The 19,339-nt window shown below is 52.5% G+C and overlaps 4 protein-coding genes across 4 annotated transcripts; all 4 read left to right on the top strand.

The window, feature by feature from the left end:
- Window positions 1-1,213: 1,213 nt before the first annotated feature.
- On the top strand, window positions 1,214-3,259 carry B0H65DRAFT_551557 (uncharacterized protein; the record flags this gene model as incomplete). Its single annotated transcript, XM_062829819.1, has 6 exons — window positions 1,214-1,313; window positions 1,401-1,924; window positions 1,994-2,113; window positions 2,181-2,261; window positions 2,318-2,695; window positions 2,762-3,259. The coding sequence occupies 6 exons, from the start codon at window positions 1,214-1,216 to the stop codon at window positions 3,257-3,259; spliced, it is 1,701 nt and encodes a 566-aa protein (XP_062678141.1).
- A 3,259-nt stretch (window positions 3,260-6,518) lies between these two features.
- B0H65DRAFT_579551 (uncharacterized protein) lies at window positions 6,519-8,148 on the top strand (the record flags this gene model as incomplete). The annotated part of the gene is made up of 5 exons (XM_062830765.1): window positions 6,519-6,630; window positions 6,692-7,215; window positions 7,285-7,404; window positions 7,475-7,555; window positions 7,615-8,148. 5 exons carry the CDS (start codon window positions 6,519-6,521, stop codon window positions 8,146-8,148), a joined length of 1,371 nt encoding a protein of 456 aa, XP_062678142.1.
- Window positions 8,149-10,770: 2,622 nt separating this feature from the next.
- Window positions 10,771-11,494, top strand: B0H65DRAFT_433351 (uncharacterized protein; the record flags this gene model as incomplete). The annotated part of the gene is made up of 2 exons (XM_062825062.1): window positions 10,771-10,879; window positions 10,968-11,494. 2 exons carry the CDS (start codon window positions 10,771-10,773, stop codon window positions 11,492-11,494), a joined length of 636 nt encoding a protein of 211 aa, XP_062678143.1.
- Window positions 11,495-14,456: 2,962 nt separating this feature from the next.
- B0H65DRAFT_579566 (uncharacterized protein) lies at window positions 14,457-18,042 on the top strand (the record flags this gene model as incomplete). Its single annotated transcript, XM_062830766.1, has 5 exons — window positions 14,457-14,556; window positions 14,649-15,193; window positions 15,255-16,298; window positions 16,611-16,979; window positions 17,274-18,042. The coding sequence occupies 5 exons, from the start codon at window positions 14,457-14,459 to the stop codon at window positions 17,985-17,987; spliced, it is 2,772 nt and encodes a 923-aa protein (XP_062678144.1). The 3' UTR covers window positions 17,988-18,042.
- Between the last annotated feature and the right edge of the window lie 1,297 nt (window positions 18,043-19,339).

The raw sequence follows: 19,339 nt of genomic DNA on the forward strand, positions 1-19,339 counted from the left end.
GGTGGTCCTCCTGACCCGCCACACTCATAGTAATGAGATTAGTGCCGACAGCCATCCGTTGATTGACTCTTCCAAGACAAGTGGAGGAGACATGACTCAGACGAGGAAGATGACGAAACAGGACTTCTTCAACAAATTCACCGAGAGGGAGGCAGGACTGGGAATGAAGAGGTCGGTGGTTGTCATTGTACGATTCATGTATAAGATTCGAAACACAGTCAAGGAACGATCAGGGTTATAGTCAAATCACTGTCTGTCGGGTATTAGAAGACCGTAGACAAAGAATCGAGGGCAATAGCATCATTTCATAGAAATCTCTTCACTCAACAGCCGCACCTTGCTTGATCCTCTCATTCATTATGACACCAACATATGACAAATGATCACATTACCACACCCACCTTCATCGGTGTAAGCTAAGCCGTTCGAGCAAACAGCCAAGTTGAGGACTGCACGCGATGTTTGGCACGCTATTAAGAAGCCTGTCAGCAAGTCTTCCGCGAAATTCCCTACCCGAAGCACCCGATGAAGAGTTCAGTTCGAGATAAGCTCAGAGTAGGATGGACACTTGACAGTGCCCATGGATCTGTCTGGTAAGGTACCTGAGCACCTGGTCCATCTGACCTTGAACTGTACGATTCCCTAACCTCTCGGTCGAGGCTTCCATTTTTCTTCTCTACCTACGTCTTTCGAAACCAAGATCCTCTCAGCTCGACCCAATTACCTCGACCGCCGACCCCGCCCCACACTACGACCTACTTTACCTCTATCGATCTATAACCCGACTCTCCGCACGACCTCACCCGCACAAAATATCTCTTCTCACCGCACCATTGCGTACCGTACCTCTAACGAGCGCAAGCTGCTTTCGACGACTACCCGCCGACAGCTCGTCATCTTCAATCGACTACCGCGACACTCTCCTATATGCAATCCACCGCCTCAAAATTCCAGGACCGGATCAACAAGCCCAAAAAAGACCGGCCTCGGTGCCTCTGCTCTCGGCGTTCTATTAGAACAACAATACCTGAGCGATTCACGCTGCTGTCGCGACTGACGAGAAATATTCGAGCGCGCCCGACATTAGCAACATTGTCATCCAGTCCCGCATTTGATCCTGTCAAGTTTCTATTGGAGTCCCAGTCCATTCTCACGATCTGTTCGGGCGTCCATATATACACGTCTTCTACATCTCAGTAATACTGCATTTACCATGTATTCGCAAGCGCCTTTGCAGTCATTCATTACCCTACTCCGAAATGCCCATACGGCACGGCACTTTGACCTACTTGAGCAATGGTGGAAGGTTATCCGTAGGTTACCTACTCCAGACATCACTATCCCAATCGGGCATCCATCCCTCTTCAAGCGATGGACCGCTAACCTATTGTCTGAGACAGTGGCCATCCAGGGCAACCTCGTTAACCCCCAAGGGCAAGTCGTGGCCCTCCACGAGCTGAAAAATTGGGATGATGGCTTGGACGACTTCGCCATGAGAGCATACGACTGGCTTCACTTCCTCATGGAATGTGGTTCCAGCGAGTCGGGTTTAAGAAGCATCGCTTTCACCCGGCCGTACATGGAGAGGGCCACCAGGGACTTGGCCAGTCACGAGGTCTCCCAGAACATAAGGACAACACGCAACGAGAACGAAGTAATCGAGCGAGAGTATAAAGGCCTCATCACATCCGTGGCCGACTTCTGGGTCCAGGACTCTCTGGCCCGTGCCATGACCAATCACGCCACCACCGAGGAGGAAACCAGGGACATCCGACGCCTACCTCGGGACCAAGTTGAAATGGTCAGGAAAATGGTCGAGGCGCTCAAGAACATGGCGGAAAAGCGGGATGGAAAAGACTACCAAATCAACCAGTTGAGAATATCGTCACACCACGTGTTCGAAAACATTGCGTGGCAACTGTGGGTAAGTTACCACTTCGTCAAAACCCTGTTTGATAGCATAGAGGTAGCTAACCATGAGACCTGTTCCTAGGTCGACGCTGGGAAAGCCCAAGCGGGATGCCCTGATATTCCTCCATGGTGCACGAGCTTTTACAGGAAAGAATATGGATCCTTGGAAGCCCGTTGGACCGACATGCTCAAGCTTATGAAGGTGAGTCAACGTCCCCAGTTTCACTGTCTGGTGGGTCTTCGGTTTGCTAACTCCCGTTGCTCATCAGCGCTCCAAGGGTGCGGCAGCCAACATGCTAGTTGCTCCGTACGTCAAGCGGTTTGCGAATGATCCAAATGGAGAACTTCAGGTCAGTCAAACGACGGACCTTTTGGCCCTCTTTGCAGCTTACTGACCGTGATATAGACCAAGAAGACCAATGCGAACAACAACGGAAGGAGGGGCCAAAAACAGGGCAACGGAGATTCTGAACAGAATGAGGGGGAAACCGATGCCGCTCAGCACGGGGCCGCCGCACCTGAAGCCAGCGAGCATGAAGCCATTGAGGCTCCGGATGTCCAAGCTGTTCAGGAAGCCCAGGATGCTCAACATGCGAGTGACGACCACAATGGACCGGCTGCGGCCGCAGAGACGGAGAATCAAGCCGCCCAAGACCCCCCTGTCCAGCCCGAATATCCCAACGTTCAACCGGCACCCGCCGCACCTAATGTCGCTCCCGTTTCCGGACAAAACGTTATCCCAAATATGGCCGCCGCGATCCTCATGCCGAACATGGCAGATGGAGTTAGTCCTCAGTATCCGACGCCGACCGCTTCCGCCCATGTTAGTCCTGCTCCCTAGAATGGACAGGACAACCACGTGGAAGAGGCGGAGCTTGGAGACCCTGTCCAGGGCATGCTCAACCATGTTGGGTTCGACAATAATTCTGCTGTATATCAGGTCATCGGCGGCCAGGTCAATATCGCCGCTCAAGAGGTCATGGCCCACGGCATACAGAACGACAATTTCAATGTACATGAGCAACTTCAGGACAATTTCGACATCGCGGACCTTGACGACATCGATCTTGCCAATTACGACATGACCGGCATCATGGACGAGGCACAGATCGACCAAGCTATTGCGGACTACATTGCCCAACAGAACTCTGGGGTTGTGAGCGACGACGACATTCAAATCTACCAGGCCGCAAACAATCAGCCCAACAACGATGGCGAAGAGGACGGTGGACGGGGTGGTGGGTCCGCCACTTACCCCGCCGATTCAACCACTGAAGGAAAGCGAAAGCGGACTGGATCTGGCGGTGAGGGTGGATGGCGTCCAGCGCAGCGCGCCCGGCTCAACTAAACGACCGTTACACGCTCCACGTGGAGGATATCAGTGGATCGGTGCGGTGGAAATGTGTCGCGGTTGGTTTCAACGCCCTGCTACTCGGTGAACCGCCAGAGAGTTTGCAATATCCGAGACTACAGCAGAAAGACGTTACCATCGCTGGAACGGAGATACTGCACATCAGCGCCATCAGAAGCCGTCTTCTGCATGGAAGGCAGCGAACCACTCGGTGTTCAGGAGATATGAAGGAGGAGAAGAACAAGGAAGTGACCGCGGCACAAGTGTCCCCAGAGTCAGGTACTCAAGCAGAACTCCGCTAAGTGACCTGAGTGAGTATTCTGGTACGACTCTCGGCTCGAACTTTTGGCCCAGTTGAAAGATAACAGAGGCTCAGATGAGGCGAGACCACGTCCACTCGTCTTTGAGTAATCACTCCATCTATAATGTCTCAGTCAAGCTCTCGGAGCAGCACATCCAACTCGTTGAGTCTTGCTGAGCTGAAAAAGGCTGAGGGTACAAGACGGAAGCCGGCTGCTCCAAGCTTCTACAAGTGGTGGAAAGAATGGAAGCCGAGGAATGGAAAGTTGAATTAGCTGGGGTGTGGAATAATGGCATTGTTTGATCCATGCACCGAGGGAACTATGGTCGTTCAAAGAGGTCGGCAGCAGGGAAGGCGTACAGTCTTTGTCACTGCACCACGGGAGTCAAAGGGTACCTCTAGATTACAAAGATATCGTTCAAAGTAGACAACAAGGACTTTGTCCATACTCGTTTATATGCCGCAGGGGCAGACATAGCTTGCGGGTGTGATTGTCATGGTTATATGTCATCATGGAAAGTGATATGTTTACTCCTCGTGACTCTTCATGTGACCAACGTTTCCAGTCACCGAATCCAATGACTACTTTACTGAGTGGCCTGCTATGAGTAGGTTAGTGCTATGACTGAGTGTTGGGCTCAAAAGCAAGCTACCAGTCGCTCAAACATTCATGACTCTAGCATGAGCGCAACGTGTGATTAGAGCCATATCTCCAGCCATGATTCACGATCTATAAAAGGCAGTCTTGCGCAATTCGAAGCGGTACCTTCTTGGCCAATCGAGCCCAGAGGAGCTATCATCATGAATCTCACTTCATCTCTCTATATACCTACCTACCTTACCGTATGTAGATCCAAAACAGTACGAACGTCAAGCACTTCCGCGACTTCTACCATTTGGTACCTCAGCCGCTCAGCGGAAGAAATTCCTCAACAGACGCTGTCGATCACTCACCCTGATACCAAGAAGGGGTCCACCAGTGCGCCCCTAGAATACCAGCTTCTACTGGAGAAAGTATCCCACCTCCGTGGACCGCTAAAGCAACCCAGTGCCGGGTACCTACCGTATCCTTCTTTAATGCGGATGCCTGATGACGAAGAAGACCAGGAACAGACTGGGCCGCTGGTGTCTCTGGGCCCACTACGGGATCATGTGCGATTACACCAAGAAGCGAGTTAGCCAGAGTGCCAGACTACCTCTGGACATCCCAATTTTCCCAGAAGATGAGGCCGGATATGTCAAGGAGATGGTCGAGGCGATGAAGGTCACCACCCTGAGAATGCATGTCAGTGCGAGTCCGCTGCCCAGCATGATGACCCGAGACTCAAGTCGCATTGGGAGATCATAGGTGCGCTGGCTTGTCCGCGACTATTCGCCTACACTACGTTCGAGAATGCCTACGACTGGCTGGCTCTCCACGTCAAATGTCGGACAGCAGAAGTAGCATCAAGGACGACCGGGCAAACCAGGCCCGGCTTGAAGCAGGCCCTGATGGCTGGTTTGGCAGCACACGAGAAGAGTAATAATCGGAGGATTATACGAGATGATCTATTGTATCCAGATGTCTCACTCACATGATAATAAGTCGATATTTACTAATAGTCAACCTGTGTTTGATGTACGCATGGAAGAGCACCTTTGATGACTTCTCGAATCCGTTTGCCCTTTTTGCCCTGGGGCTTGTTTTGATTGTCGTTGATGTTGAGTTCGCCAAGGTTCTCCTTTATCCGAAAGGGTTAGGGATAGGATGAGCCAAACATGCAATCGGCGGTGGGAGTTGATCCTATACCGTATAATCTCGGGAAATCCGGATTTGGAGATTGGAGAAATCTTCCTCTTCTGGCCACATACAGCGCCCAGTACTGCAATGTGCAAGTCCGAGCCTATACATTAAGACGCACGCAAGATAGTAGTGGACAATATTATAGAAGTTTTCACTAAGTGGGCGGGCATATATGCTGGTGTATGCCGCACACTGTACTCTGTTGCTGGGCATATGTCTGTCCAAATAAGGGAATTTTCTCCAATCTCCAAATCCGGATTTCCCAAGATTATACGGTAGTAACCTGGCGGCGTTGTGGTTCAGGGCTTTTAATCAGTGAGCCGATGGATTTTGCAGTGCTCTTGTTTGTTTTATCCCTTGGAGGCAGCGACTGCAGGCGCGGGGCGAGGGGGTTCAGCCAAAACAACAGGGGCTGCATGACGCACTTGCCAGGTGGTGCCCCTGCTGCAGGTGCTCGAAATCACCTCCAGGCCCTCCTTTTCTCCACTCCCACATTTCTCAAAACCCCTCCTCCTCTTTGATCTCCAATCCGATTTTCTTTCCCCTCCGGAGAAGAGTGTTTGATCGCCAACCACCGTCAACACGCTTGCTGTTTCCCCGTTCTTGACAGTTGACATCAACAACTCTCACCGCACTTTGTTCCGTACTTGCGGTGTTCGTCAATCGAACTTCCGCACTTCGCGGTCGCGGTCACCTCGGCCTCATCAGCGACCCCGCGACCGACTTTGGTAGGCCAACCCCTCAACCATCCCCTTGGTCTTACAGGAACAAAAGTCATGATCAACAGCACTTCAGGCCGAAGCCAAGTGTCTTCTAATATGGCCTGAGGGACGGAGAGCTGGCAAAGGCCAAACACCGCGCCCGCTTCCTATCGCTCAGTTTCAACTCACCCTTCATTCATGATCGCACCTCACGACAACATCAAGAACCTTGTTGTTCAGCATCACATAGAGAGCAAGTGCTCTTATGCAATCCATATCCAATATCATCCTATCTGCCCGTTCGCTTCATCTGTTCCAACCATCTTATCTGCTCAATGTCCTCAGGTTCTCGTGATATGTACAAGCGTATATAGATACATCCGCTAACCTTTGAGCAGGTGCGATCGGAGTGTATACCCTCACAAACGCCTCCACTGCTTCTTTATAGAATCTCAGCATCATTTCGCCACGATGACGGATTTCAACTCCATCAACATCGAAGCCGTTTACGGCTTTGTTGACCGTCTTGAGACTGCCTCACATGAGGAGAATCCGGATCTCAAGACCTGGTGGAAGCTCATTCGTAAGTTAACATCTCCTGCCCACACAATCAGATAGCCACGATATGACTAACGACCATCTAGTCTTCTTGCAGAACGGCCTCTGCGACCCGACCACCAAGGCAGTTCGGCCTTTTTCATTCTTTACTATCCCGCCAGCCTATCAAGAATTCGGCAAGTTCGCTTACGACTGGCTATTATTCCACCACAGAGGTCGAACAACAGAGTTTGCTTTGGGGGAAATTGGGCACACGAGACCTGGCTTGAAGAAGGCACTTCTGGACGGCCTGGCCCCCCACGAAAAGGACCAGAGGCGCAGAAGGAAGCGCGGCTCGCCTCCAAAGAGCCGAGTTCTCCCTGGCTACTCGACCTCGTTGGCCGAGTTCTATGCTACGGAGGGTGCTTTAAAGACCCTCCTACACAAGACTGTGTCTCCGGCAAGCACGGCCGATATTCCGCGCACTCGGCGCCAACAATTGAGATATGTCAAGAAGATGGCTAAGGCTCTTGAGAACACCATTGGGATCGTCGACAATGACTCCCAGCAAGTGGCGGCAATCAAGAGAAGTTCGAGAGAAGTGTTCGAAGATGTTTCCTGGCGCCTATACGTGAGTGCAAACAGAATTCAGCCACACTCTTTGCGACATCTGACACTTGCTAACTCTGTCAAACTGTAGGACACCGCCGTCAAGATGCAGGAAGGCAAGCCTGCCGTGCTTTCGTGGTCGACAGGGTTCTACTGGCGGGAGTATGCCACCTTCAAGGAGAGGTGGAATGACATGGTACAGTTCATCAGCGTATGTCGTACCATCCAGTTACCAAGTCTTTTCGCGAAATGGCATGTCTCCTAACATCTGTTTGAATCAGAAATCTAAAGCTGCGGTGGCCAATCTCCTGCTCACACCCCATTGGAATCGCTTTGCAGGCGATCCTGATAGTGAACTAAAAGTAAGTTTACGATCCTTTTCATGGCTGTGGTGTCGACGGGTCTAACAACACTATTCTAGAGGAAGAATATCAACAAGAAAGGCAACAACAAAAAAAAGACCGAAAAGACATCAATGAAGCAGAGGTTAGGGGAGGCAACAGGAGACGGAGCTGTTGCTGCCGGCCCTGCTTCTGCTCCAGATGAGAACCATACCGCCGAAGAGGATATCGACGAGGATACCGACAACGACGATGGCGACACGGACGGCGGTGACACCGACAGTACCGACAGCGACGACAGCGACGACAGCGACGACAGTGACACAGATGACAGCGACGATAGTGAGACGGATGATAGCGACGACGAAGGCCATGACTCTGAGGATGACACAGCCTTTGTACCCGATGAAGACAGCGACGAGGGTAATTCCGAGGATCAAGCAGACGAAGATAGCAACACGGACGATAGTGATCTCGAGGACGAAGAGGGGGGCAACCTCTCAACCCCTAACGTCACCCCAGTCCGTCCATCTCGCAAACGTCCCCCAGTTGTGCCTGGGGTCTCGTTACCTTTGACTCCACAACCCATTCCAGCCGCCGGTCCTGCTTCGTAGGGCGAAGCGAACAGCGGCAGTTTGGACACAGTCCAAGGTAACGGGCAAACTCACAACCAGACAATGGCAGTTGATGGAGGAAGAAACAACTCTCAGAATATGTCCGGCCAGCCAGTTCAGCGCTCTCTGATGCCCACGAGATCGCAAATTCCGCTGCTGGCTCGACACAGGGCTGCCCGTCAAGGTGTTGTAATTTCCACACAAGCCAGGAACAACATAGAGGTGTCTCTAGCGTTACGCCAGTAGTCGACCAAAGAGGGAATCTCGCTTCGAAGCCAACGAACAGCATTCGCCCCGCGTTACCTACGAAAGACTTACGCCAACCCACCAACAGCCATACGAATCACCTCCCTCGGCAAGCCGCCAATGCCATGACTGGGCATATCTCGAGAAACTGCCGAGGAGCAATTTGGGAACAGCCAATGCACATGGAAGCCGTTAGCCAATCAGTTAATCTCAATCATACGGCAAGTGGCAGTCTTCATGGCAGTATGAGCCATACCAGAAACCATGGCCCTGTGGAAAATTCTGCTTTGGGACGGCATAACTGGGTGCAAGGGGCTTCAGGCGTTCGTAACTTCGGGGTTCACGATAACAACGGCCAGATTGTGGGTAATTGGCTAGAGGAAGTAGAGCACCAGGCCTTTGCTAACCCGGCAGCCACTTACCCGGTTGGTAACAATAGTCGCGTGGACAATGAACTGGCCAACAATGCCGTTCTGGACAGCACTTTCTCAACAATGGACCAGCTTCTCAGTGGAACTCGGCCGCCAACGACCCCTTGACTCCCAATTACCCAGCTCCTTTTGCAAGTCCAATGGCCAACAATCCGAGTACGAACCAAGCCGCGCTATACCCGGTTTCTGATGGCTTTATCCACAACAATGGGTCACCGAATGTTGTCCAAGGTTATTAGCTCAGTACCTCGTCCCCGAGGCAGTCAATGAGCATCCGGAGGCGAGCAACCAACTCAACGACCTACTGTCCAACGATCAATCTAAGCAGGTTGCGAACACCTTGGGCGACGCCACCTACGACACTACAGGTCCCAATGCCCCCTCTAGCAGTAGCAAGCGCAACAGAGATTATGAACTCGGATACTCCCATCCCCAGCGTCGCCGTCACCACTGAGATGGCACGGATGTGTGAGTGCATATCATATCACGCCAAGTAAGGTACCTTTCCCCAGTGTCTTGTGCTAGGTCACAAAGACAGTATCAGAAGTCACTACGATCAAGGCCCGAGTCTCCAATGTCAGGCTCAAGGAGCTCCCGGGCAAGGGGAGTCATAGGGATGGGGACTCATAGGCACTTGGTGCCTTTGAGACCTTCCAACAAGTGTGGAGTTGTGTACAATATTTGAGAAAAAGTTTGGGCTCTTTACCAAGGTCCAGTGGCTCTTTGAGGTTATCATCGAGGACGGTGTGGCATACGACCAGTGACGGTTGTCGCTCGCATCTCCATATAAGAGGCGGTATTGAGGACAAAGAGGTAGCGGTCACTTTTCACAGGTAGCATTAGGTTTCTCAGTTTCTCTTTTTCTTTACTTGGTGCATGTTGCTTGGTTAAAGATTCCTGATTTTCTCACACGAAGTCGTCTATATTCCACTTTTCATGTGATTGCTCGCCGGCTCGGTGCTGTGATGAAACGAGGCGGTAAGGTGGGGAAGGGACATACATTTAACGTCTAGGCATGTCGACAATGTATAAGTGATAGTGCCACCTCCTGAATTTGGTGTGCTCAGTGTGTTTGTACTAACAAGACTGCATCGGACCCACATGGCGGGGTCGTTAGCACTTCGGATAAGATGGTGCCCTGAGAGTGCCGACTTTTTGCGCTGTAAACGCCGTATTTCAGGGGGGTTGCCGAAGCAATGAGCGCTGCGCGCTAACATTTCCGTTCATCCCAATTGCGGGTGGGCGACGGGGGTTGGATCACGCGCCTTCCCTGAGCGGTGGATGACCTCACCGCGAGTTGAAACCTTTTGAGAGCCATTCTCCTGCCCCACGAATATCAAATCCCCTCCCGCCTTCTTCACCTTCTTCCCGCACTCTTCGCCTTTTGCGCATCTTCTTCACCTCCCGCCATCTTCGCTTCCCGAAATCCAATTCCTTCCTCCGCACCACTACTGGCAGGAAGAAAACAGGCTTACCACACCCAGCATTAAGCACGTACCAGGAACCGCGACCGATACTCCGCGTCTGTGAAAAGCACCCCTATACGGTTTCTTTGTCGACCGACCTCGCCTGTTCACCTTGTCTGCCCACCAAATGGCCCCGCGCTCCGACGCTCGCCTGCGTGTCAAGCCCGAACCAACCACCGACCAACGAGTATTCGAACGACTCTTGACCAGCCCTGATAGGAGTCGGATTCCTGACTTCTACCGAGACGCAAAAGGTACCTCTATCCTCCAATGTCGATTATGATCCCATCTATCGCGTCGTTCCATCCCTTCCATCCATGTTCACGCGGTAACTGTGCTGACGCCGCTCTGTCGGAATGATGGAGTGTCCGTATATACTGCCCAGAACCCCCGAGCGAATGGGACTATGCAGAATGGCAGATTAGATCAAGCATCATGTTAACACAGTAACCGACCCTGTCCTCTTACGAACCGTTGAAATGGCAGAATATTCGCCGACCGCGGCCGACGTCCGCGACTTTGTCGAAAATATCGAGGCAGCGGCGGGATTCGACAATTCAAACCTTGGAGAATGGTGGAACATCATCAGTGAGTTTTCTTGCTTGAGCTCCTATGAAGTTTAACGAGGGAGCATTCAAGGGAACGAACGTCTTGCTAACAAGCTCTCCTCACACAGTTTCCCTGCACACAAATCTGATACATCCCGAAACACGAACCATCAGACCCTTTGCCGAGTTTCACAGCATACAACCGCGCTACCGAATCTTCGCAGCCATAGCGTACGAATGGCTGGTAACCAACCATAAACATGGAACAATCAGGGAGGCACTCGGCAGGATCGGCCACACAAATCCCGGGTTGACTAGTACCGTCACCGAGGGAATGGCGGAGCATGAGCTGTCTAGAAATCTAAGAAAGGTTCGCGTGGAGGGGGCCGACCAAAGCCCAGGCAACACGATCACATCCTTGGCGGAATTCTGGGTCGCAGAGAGCACGCCCCACCCCGGGACAACTGCGGATATCCACGAGTTTGTACTGGAGACGGTACGACACATTCTCCGCCCGATGAGACGATCTTGTGGCATTCGTCAGGGTAAGATACGATTCGATTTCATGGAAGAGGAAAAGCAGACGACACCTAGCGTCCCATCCATCACGATTCCCTCTTGCGGCACAGCCATTGATGCTAACCGGGTTTGCTGATAGGCTTCCAAGGGCGCAGTAGCGAACTTGTTGATTTGTCCCCATGCCAATAGATTTGCCTCCGACCCTGCATCAGAACTCGAAAGGAAAAAGATCAACAAGAAGGGCAATCTCGAAAAAGCCGCCAAAAAGGCAGCGACCGAAGCGGCCCTCGCACAGCTCGAGGCGGCCATGGCGAACAACCCCGGACTCAACAACGACGCGGGAGATAATGTTGCGATTCAGCCCACCGATGTCAATCAGCCTTTGCCCCAGCCTGTCGCCAATGGGGACAATGTCACAGAACATGCTAGCCCCAGTGAGGATCACCAACATATTTCCGATAGCAGCGTCTCGTCTGGACAGGCCGCAGGGGACATCATGGGCGAGTCTTCTGCCCCTGGCACCGGCCCCGCCTATCCGCCTGGCCTGGAATGTGAGCAAGCGTTTGCCGTTGTTCGCGCGCCAGAGAGTAGCGATGACCAGGACAATGACAATTATCATGACAGCGACTATGAGTCCGCAAACGAAGACTCCGACGAGGTTCTTGATCGAGTGTTGGACGTGCCTGTGGAGGAACAGGAGGTCGCCAACGAAGACGCAGTCAATGCCGCCGACGCCGATAGCAGCACTGACAGCGAGGGCTCCAATGACGATGGCCCTGGTTCTGGCGCAGACAGCGAGGGCAGGGAGTCAAATGGTGAAATCGGAAGTGTCCAACCAATGCCCATGCGTGCTCTGCCCGCTCCGGTTGCCGTCGGTCACGCTTCATACCTAGGTTGAAGCTGACCACGGCAACGGAGGTGGTGGTGCGCATGGCATGAACGTTCCGGGTAACGACATGACCGGCAACAATATGGTCGCTGCCGGCATGGATATGGTTGGGGACGCAACAGCATGCTTGGAGGTGGTAACAGCTTGATCGGTAATTGGGTCGCTTACACCCCCAAGGCCGAGGCTGCCCAGCAGACTGTCAACCTCAACGGAACTCCGATTCACAACAACAACAACGCTGCAGACAACTTTATCCTTACCGCAGATGAAATGGTCTGCACTCCATATCCAGTAGACCCATTCGATCACGCCTATCAGCAAGATATTGCCAATGACGGGAATGTTGCGCTTCCACGCAACCAACAAGGCGACATGGAGATTCCGCAAGCTGCCCCGGCGGTCAATGACTATGAGCAACTCAGGGGCGAGTTTCTTGTTTTCGAAGATGACGACAAACACGATCAAGAACACCTTGGAGATATGCCAGTTGACAATCACGGCGACTTTGGCTCCAGCAGAGCCCAGAACAAAAGGGGTCGGGATATTAATGAGGATGAAGAGGTTGAGGAGTCTCGTGCCAAGCGGCTGCGCAGGCGCTGAGATGCAAGGCATCTCGGGGCTGGTGGACGGATGTGTAAGCACACGTCCGCTCACACTTTCCTACCATGGGAATTCCGTTATTAACAGGCAACCTGTCTTCTCATGATTAGAGATGTGCTAGGTCACATCTCGGGGGCTGTTTGTTTGCAAGGACTTCTTGCGCTAATAGGCCTTAGGGTCAGCCCAAGATTCAAGACTTTTGAGAGCAAGTACTCCATGTAGAAGTGCTGACATGGAAGCGGGATGGAGCTTGAATGTAGAGTTACGTACGAAGTATCTAGGTTCTTTTTCCGCAAGTGGGCCGGTATTTCTTTGTCGTCTGGGTATAAGAGGACCTCGGCACTTAGGTCGAGTTCCATCCCGACCAACAAAGAGGAAGGTCTGCTTACAGACAAGGGTGGCAGGTAGCAATCTCCTTTTTTATCATCATGATCCGTCATTTTCTCGTTTGTCGTACCCGTTTTACTCAGGATCTTTCGCACGGAAGTCGTTCCATCCACTACATACTACCACATTCACGTGTTCATGGTTCAATCCTACTTGCCTATATTGTTCATGAAGATGCACTCCAGGATTACTCTTCCTAAACACCCAGGGCAGCGATACTGTTCAGGAACACGTCCTCACGTTTGCTGTTCACGAACGGGCCGGCCCCGTTGATTGTTATCCCGAGTTCATGGGTCGCCACGTGCACTAGGTCGAGGATGTGTAAGTGATAGTGTGAGCACCCAATTAGCGGAGTTACAGGGGTAGTGGCTAACAGCTTGGCATTGGAGCAAGATGCGACATGCAGGGGTTTGTCAGATGAAGACCATACGACTGGATTGGAAAGCAAGTTAGACGGAAGATGAAGAACGTCTACAGATGGATAGATACTACGCTACGAGTAAGGGATGACTCTACAAACCTTGTTCTGACTACAATGGCCGAATCCATCGGTCGCTCCAGCAACACTCCTGATGCGATAGCATGGGATTGGGATGAGTTGAAGTAAGGCGCGGTGAGAGCGCGTTTGGCCACAACACCAAAACCTGGATCACCATCGAGCCCTGAACAGCAAGGTTGATCACGAACAGCGCTGCAAAGCCCTTCACAAGTCCGTTGATCTTATAAATCGGGGCAGGGAAAATCCTCCGTCGCATCAACAGTCGCTTACCCTCCAACCAGTATAAGATTCCTCCCCCAGATCCCAAGCTTGACCTTAAAAATTTCCTCCTGCAAGCAACGAGCCTCTTCCAACGACGACACTCGCGACCCAGCTTTGCTAGCTAAAAACTTACCCCCTATCCACCTACTCACAAAAACCTTCGCGACCTATCGCCTACCTTATCCTTACTTCATCGACACATCGCTCGCTCTATCGACTTTGTGCTTTACCACTTGCTCTCTCACAAGCATTGCAACTTGCACCCGACGTCATCGAACGACTGATCAAGATCGTTCACACTTCTAACATCACTTCTTTACATCCAAGTAAGTCCATCACTCTTATATACATTCTACCACCACTATATACTTCATTCGATTATCAATGACGACCTCTCTCGCCCTTGCACCCAAGTAATCCACTAACATTGCATACTACCCCAGACCTTCTTCATCTCTCATAATGCCTGTATTTTTCGAAGAAGCACAGCAGATCCCAGAGTTCCTGGAGGCGGCTGCCCGGGGCCGGGATCCTCATCTTACTGTGTATTGGCAAATCATAAGTAAGTTACACCCTTCCTGTCCCTCTTTCCCTTAGCTCCAGCCCGGACTACAACACATACGAGAACACTCGTGCTAATGAAACTCTACACAGTGACCATGCAAGTCAATCTCGTCAATCCAAACACCAATGCCATCCGCTCCTTCGCCGAATTCACTCATCGTCGTGCTTACGACCCGCTTTACTGGCGCTTCGCCGAAAGCGCGTACCACTGGCTCGTATTCCTCCATAGAGCCGACCTGACTGCCCAAGGACTCGCCAGAATCGGGCCTACCAAACCCGGTTTGGCTGAGAAGTTGAGGAAGACGCTTGCTTCGCACGAAATCAGCCACGCACGGAAGAGGACCCCCCGCGAGAACCACCCGGCTGGCCAGGCGTACAAACGCATTTACATGACAGAGGCCGACTTCATGGTCGGTGAGGGCGTGATGGAGGCCCTGGCCTATCCTACCGGGCGGGTGCTGCAATCTCAAATTGCCGACATCCCGACAAGTGAGAGAGAAAAGGGCCAGTATATCGACGAGATGGTCACAGCGCTCGAGAACATGATTGGCAAGGACGAGGGCATGAAGGCCCAAGTCAAGCAGGTCAAGGCAACATCCGCCTCAGTCTTCGAGTCTCTGGCATGGCGCCTATTTGTAAGTCACCCTCCGTGAGAGACATCACACATGAACCATCAGCTAACCACCCATTTCATAGATCGCCTGCCGTCAAGCCCAGGAAGGGAAGCCCAAGGTCTCGCCTTGGGCAACCAGCTACTACTACAGGAGATACGACAATTTCCGGTCTCGATGGAACGACCTTATCCGCTTCGTCAACACAAACAAAGCGGCGGTCTCGAACTTGTTCCTCAGCTCGTACTTCGTCAGGTTCGCGGCCGACCCCTACAAGGAACGGTCGACGAAGGAGCAGAATGCGAAGACAAACAACGGCAAGGCCGACAAAAAGAAAGCTGGCGAGGAAGCTATTGCGACCCTCGCTGGCAACCCGCCGCCCGCCAAGGCCAACAACGCCGCTGTGGAGAACGCCCAGTCCGAGGCCAATGCTGACCAGAATGCCAACCAGGCCGCACAGGACATCGTGGCTGCTGCCGGCGCCGCTGGTGCGCAAGCTGAAGGTGCCCAGCAACCCCAGGAGCCCGCCTTCATCCGGCCCCAAGATATCCAGGTTGCAGATGACGGTTGGATCCCCTACCAGGAGAACGACTTCGAGACTCTATACGAGATTCACGAGGCCCAAATGGAAGCTCATGCCCAAAACAATGCGGCTCTAGCAGATGACAATGGCAGTGCCGCATGGGACGACATCAATGAGGCTGTTGACGGTAACGATTTATTTGACGACAACGACGGCTACTCGCCTAATGACGGTAATGATGGAGGAGACAACGAGAGTGAGATCTCAGACGATATCTACGGCGTCTCTGACGACGAGTCACGTGAGAAGAGAAGAAGACGGAATGCGGCTGCCATTGCTCCTGTAAACCGGGTCAACATGAACCGTCCTCGTCCCTCCATGGCCGGCCCCGCACTGCCGCATCCCGCTCATCAGCAGAACCCTTTTGCGGAATGGGCCCCTCCTCCGATCCAGGCGGGCTCAGCCCCTAACGCTCCTGTCCTCAGCGGTCATGTCCAGCAACACGCCGCCCGCGGTAACAATGGACAACTCGCTCTTCGCCCGGCCGGTATTCCACCTGCTCCTCAAAACAGCCGTCAACAACTTCAACCTGCGACTCATTTTACCGTCCCTCAGCGTGTGGCAGCTGACCAAAGGCAACGCCCTATTATTCCAGCTCCTCCACGTCCGCAGGTAGCTCCTCAGGGTCCCATGCAACCACCTCCTCAATACAACCGACCCATGAACTTCCCCCATCAAGGCACTTTTGGGCCACCTGTCTACAGTCAACAAGTTCCAGGGACTCTCCATACTCCAATGAGGCAGGCTGCTGTTCCTGTGGGCTTTGCCACTCCCGCGCTCCCTATGCAGGCTCAACCCATGACCGCATCGATACCAGCACAGCACAATGTCCCTGCACAGCACAATGTCCCTGCACAGCGCAATGGCCCTGCCGGCTATGGCACACCCGCTAGGCCGGGTCCAAATACTAGATATCCTGGTCCTAACCCACCAGCCGCTCCCATACCTCAGCGGGCACAAGCTGTTCACTCGCAGCCCTTTGGTCCTCCGGCCCACGTTCAGCCCCCGGCTCTTGCTGGCCCAGTTTTCACCCCGAGGCGTATCATCACACCCGCGTCCGAAAGAGCTAGGCTCCTCAGACAGAGTCAACAAGCTGCCAGCGCAGCTCGCTCTATCTCTCCAGCTCAGATCATGGGTTTCCCTCCACCCGTTATTCACAACGTTCCAGTTCAGCAAGCTGCTGACCTTCAACCCGCAACACAACCACGGCCTTCCAATAGCCAGTCTGTTTTCCCCGCTGGTCCTGCTTCATAGAATGGACAGGCCAACGTGAGACAGACCATGCATGATGCGGTGCCGACAGCACTGGACAACTCTGTTGAACTCTGGGCGGCGCCAGAACAGCAGATGTTCCCCATTTCCGCACCAAACGAGCCGATTTCCCAACCAATGGTCAGCCAGCAGCCTCTTCCTGGGCCGGAAGCTAACCAGCAGCCCAACAACCAACCGGAGCCAAGTCAGCAATTCCCTGGAATGGTGATCCTGGAAGCCACTCCAGAAGAACTTGAGCAGTGGGCCCAGGAACTCCAACACGACATCAATAACCAAGGACATGCTCCAGAAATGCCAGTCCAGCAAGCTGCTGGCGATGTTCCACAACAACCCCCATCACAAGATGAGCTTATGGCATTCCGCGAACAGCTCATGAACGGCCAAGCTCCGCCGCAGGAGATTGCGCCAGCTCCGGGGCAGCAAGTCGACATTGATCCACTGGCCTGGTTGGAACTTTCGCCTGAAAACATCATGAGCGAGGAAGAGCTTCGGGCTCATGCCGCCAGTCAGGGCTTTCACATCGAGGGGTTTGGAGAGGACGGCTTGGATGCTTTCAATGGTGTCGTGATTCAACAAGAGGGGAACGGGAGCAGCCAGGCCATGAACGACGAGGCCATGAACGATAATTCCGCCGAGAAACAGCCCGTTCAGACCAACGAGGAGCAACTCATCAGCGACAACCAGCAGCAGGAGCAGGAGAATCGTGCCGTGGAGGAGCAAAACTTCTTCGACCAATTCGTGAACTTCCCAGACGAAATCAACAACATCGAAAATGAAGACCACGACGAGGGCGTTAATGATGATGACCTCTTCGCCGACGAATATGTCGAGAACCATGGCATTGAGGGCATTGACAGTCAAGACAGCACCGGCACTGGTAGCACCGGGAACAAAAGAAAAAGGGACGATGTTGATGAGGGGGACGACGGGAAGCGCCCTTCGCAGCGGGCTCGGCTGGATTAGGTGAAAGGATCAGAGATACGCAATGCATATGATGGAGGATGAATGATGACTTGGGAGACTTGGGACTGGGAAAGATGGTTGATGAGAACGGGTATGGGAGTCATAAAATGACATTTTCACTTGGGAGAATTGGGAATGGTACCTGTAAGACAGAAACAAGAATCTGTCATTGTTTGAGTCATGTAAAGGAATATCGGGGTTTAACATTAAATGGTTGGCATCCATGTCATAAAAAGACGCCCTCGGTCATAGTTTGCAATGACAACATGCAACATACACTAAAATGTTTCGCTTTGACTCATGTGAAATCTTGTGCTTAACAGATCGTCTTCTAGATGACATAAATATGCCTAATGACCGCAGCTCACTGATTGTCTATTTGATGAATGTCATGATGTTGTTCTTGCAGTTGAAAGTGAACCTTGGTCGTCATTTTAAACTTTCTGCAAGGCTGCGTATGGAATGGATGTGTAAGTGATAGTGCACGGCCTTGCTTAGGGCGCTTCAGCGGGCTGCCGCTAACAGCTTGACATCGACCCATGTAGTTGCGGGGGTCAGGGGCCCGTGCGTCAAGATGGGGCCGGCGCCAGACCAGGACTTCACGATACCACCGGGTTGCTGGACCAACATTGGGGACTCGCCTTGACCTCACCAACGAATCCTTCAACTTCAATCAGCAGCAATTGAGTGCCAGTGCCCAAGTCGATGGAAATCAGCGGGACTGCGGCAAGGCCTGGGATGATGTAACCTGCGGAGGGGACTGTACGAATACCCGGACTGGATTGATCGCATCACTCCCCCGCTTTTTAAACCTTTTCAAGGATCTTCGTCATCCGAACCTTCCGTTTGCTTTCCCCAGGCTTTTTTCGACCTCAGCTAAATCAGTCAAGTTCATGATCATCCTCAGTCTCATGTCTCTCATCCTTCGTTGCCTTCATAATCTTGACATTCGTTTCCAACATGCGGCACGTGCAAAGGTTGTCCAGAACGGACTATGTCGCTGAATATTTCGTGAGGAACGTCTTTTTTTCCCGCCATTTTCACGGGTCTGTGCTGTAGGTGATAGGCCCCTCATCGCGTCTACTATAGTGCGCTGTGTTTGAGGCAGATTTAGGAGGCTTCAGTGCCTTCGGCGGAGTTTCCACAGTAACAGAGCGGTCTGCAGCATTTCTGTTCATCTCATTCTTCCTGGGGCTGCCGTGAAGTGAAGCGCGTCGAGAGCGCGGTTTGCCACAATAGCAAATGCCGGATCGCAGTTCAGGTCTGATTTTTATTATTTTATTCTGCCACCTCTCACCTACCTATTTATTGCCGCTCTCTTCCACCCTTCTTCGGACTTGCTTTTGTTCTTC

Source organism: Neurospora tetraspora, assembly GCF_033439725.1.
Source record: "Neurospora tetraspora strain CBS 560.94 chromosome Unknown B0H65scaffold_7, whole genome shotgun sequence".
NCBI classification, from domain to species: Eukaryota; Fungi; Ascomycota; class Sordariomycetes; order Sordariales; family Sordariaceae; genus Neurospora; species Neurospora tetraspora.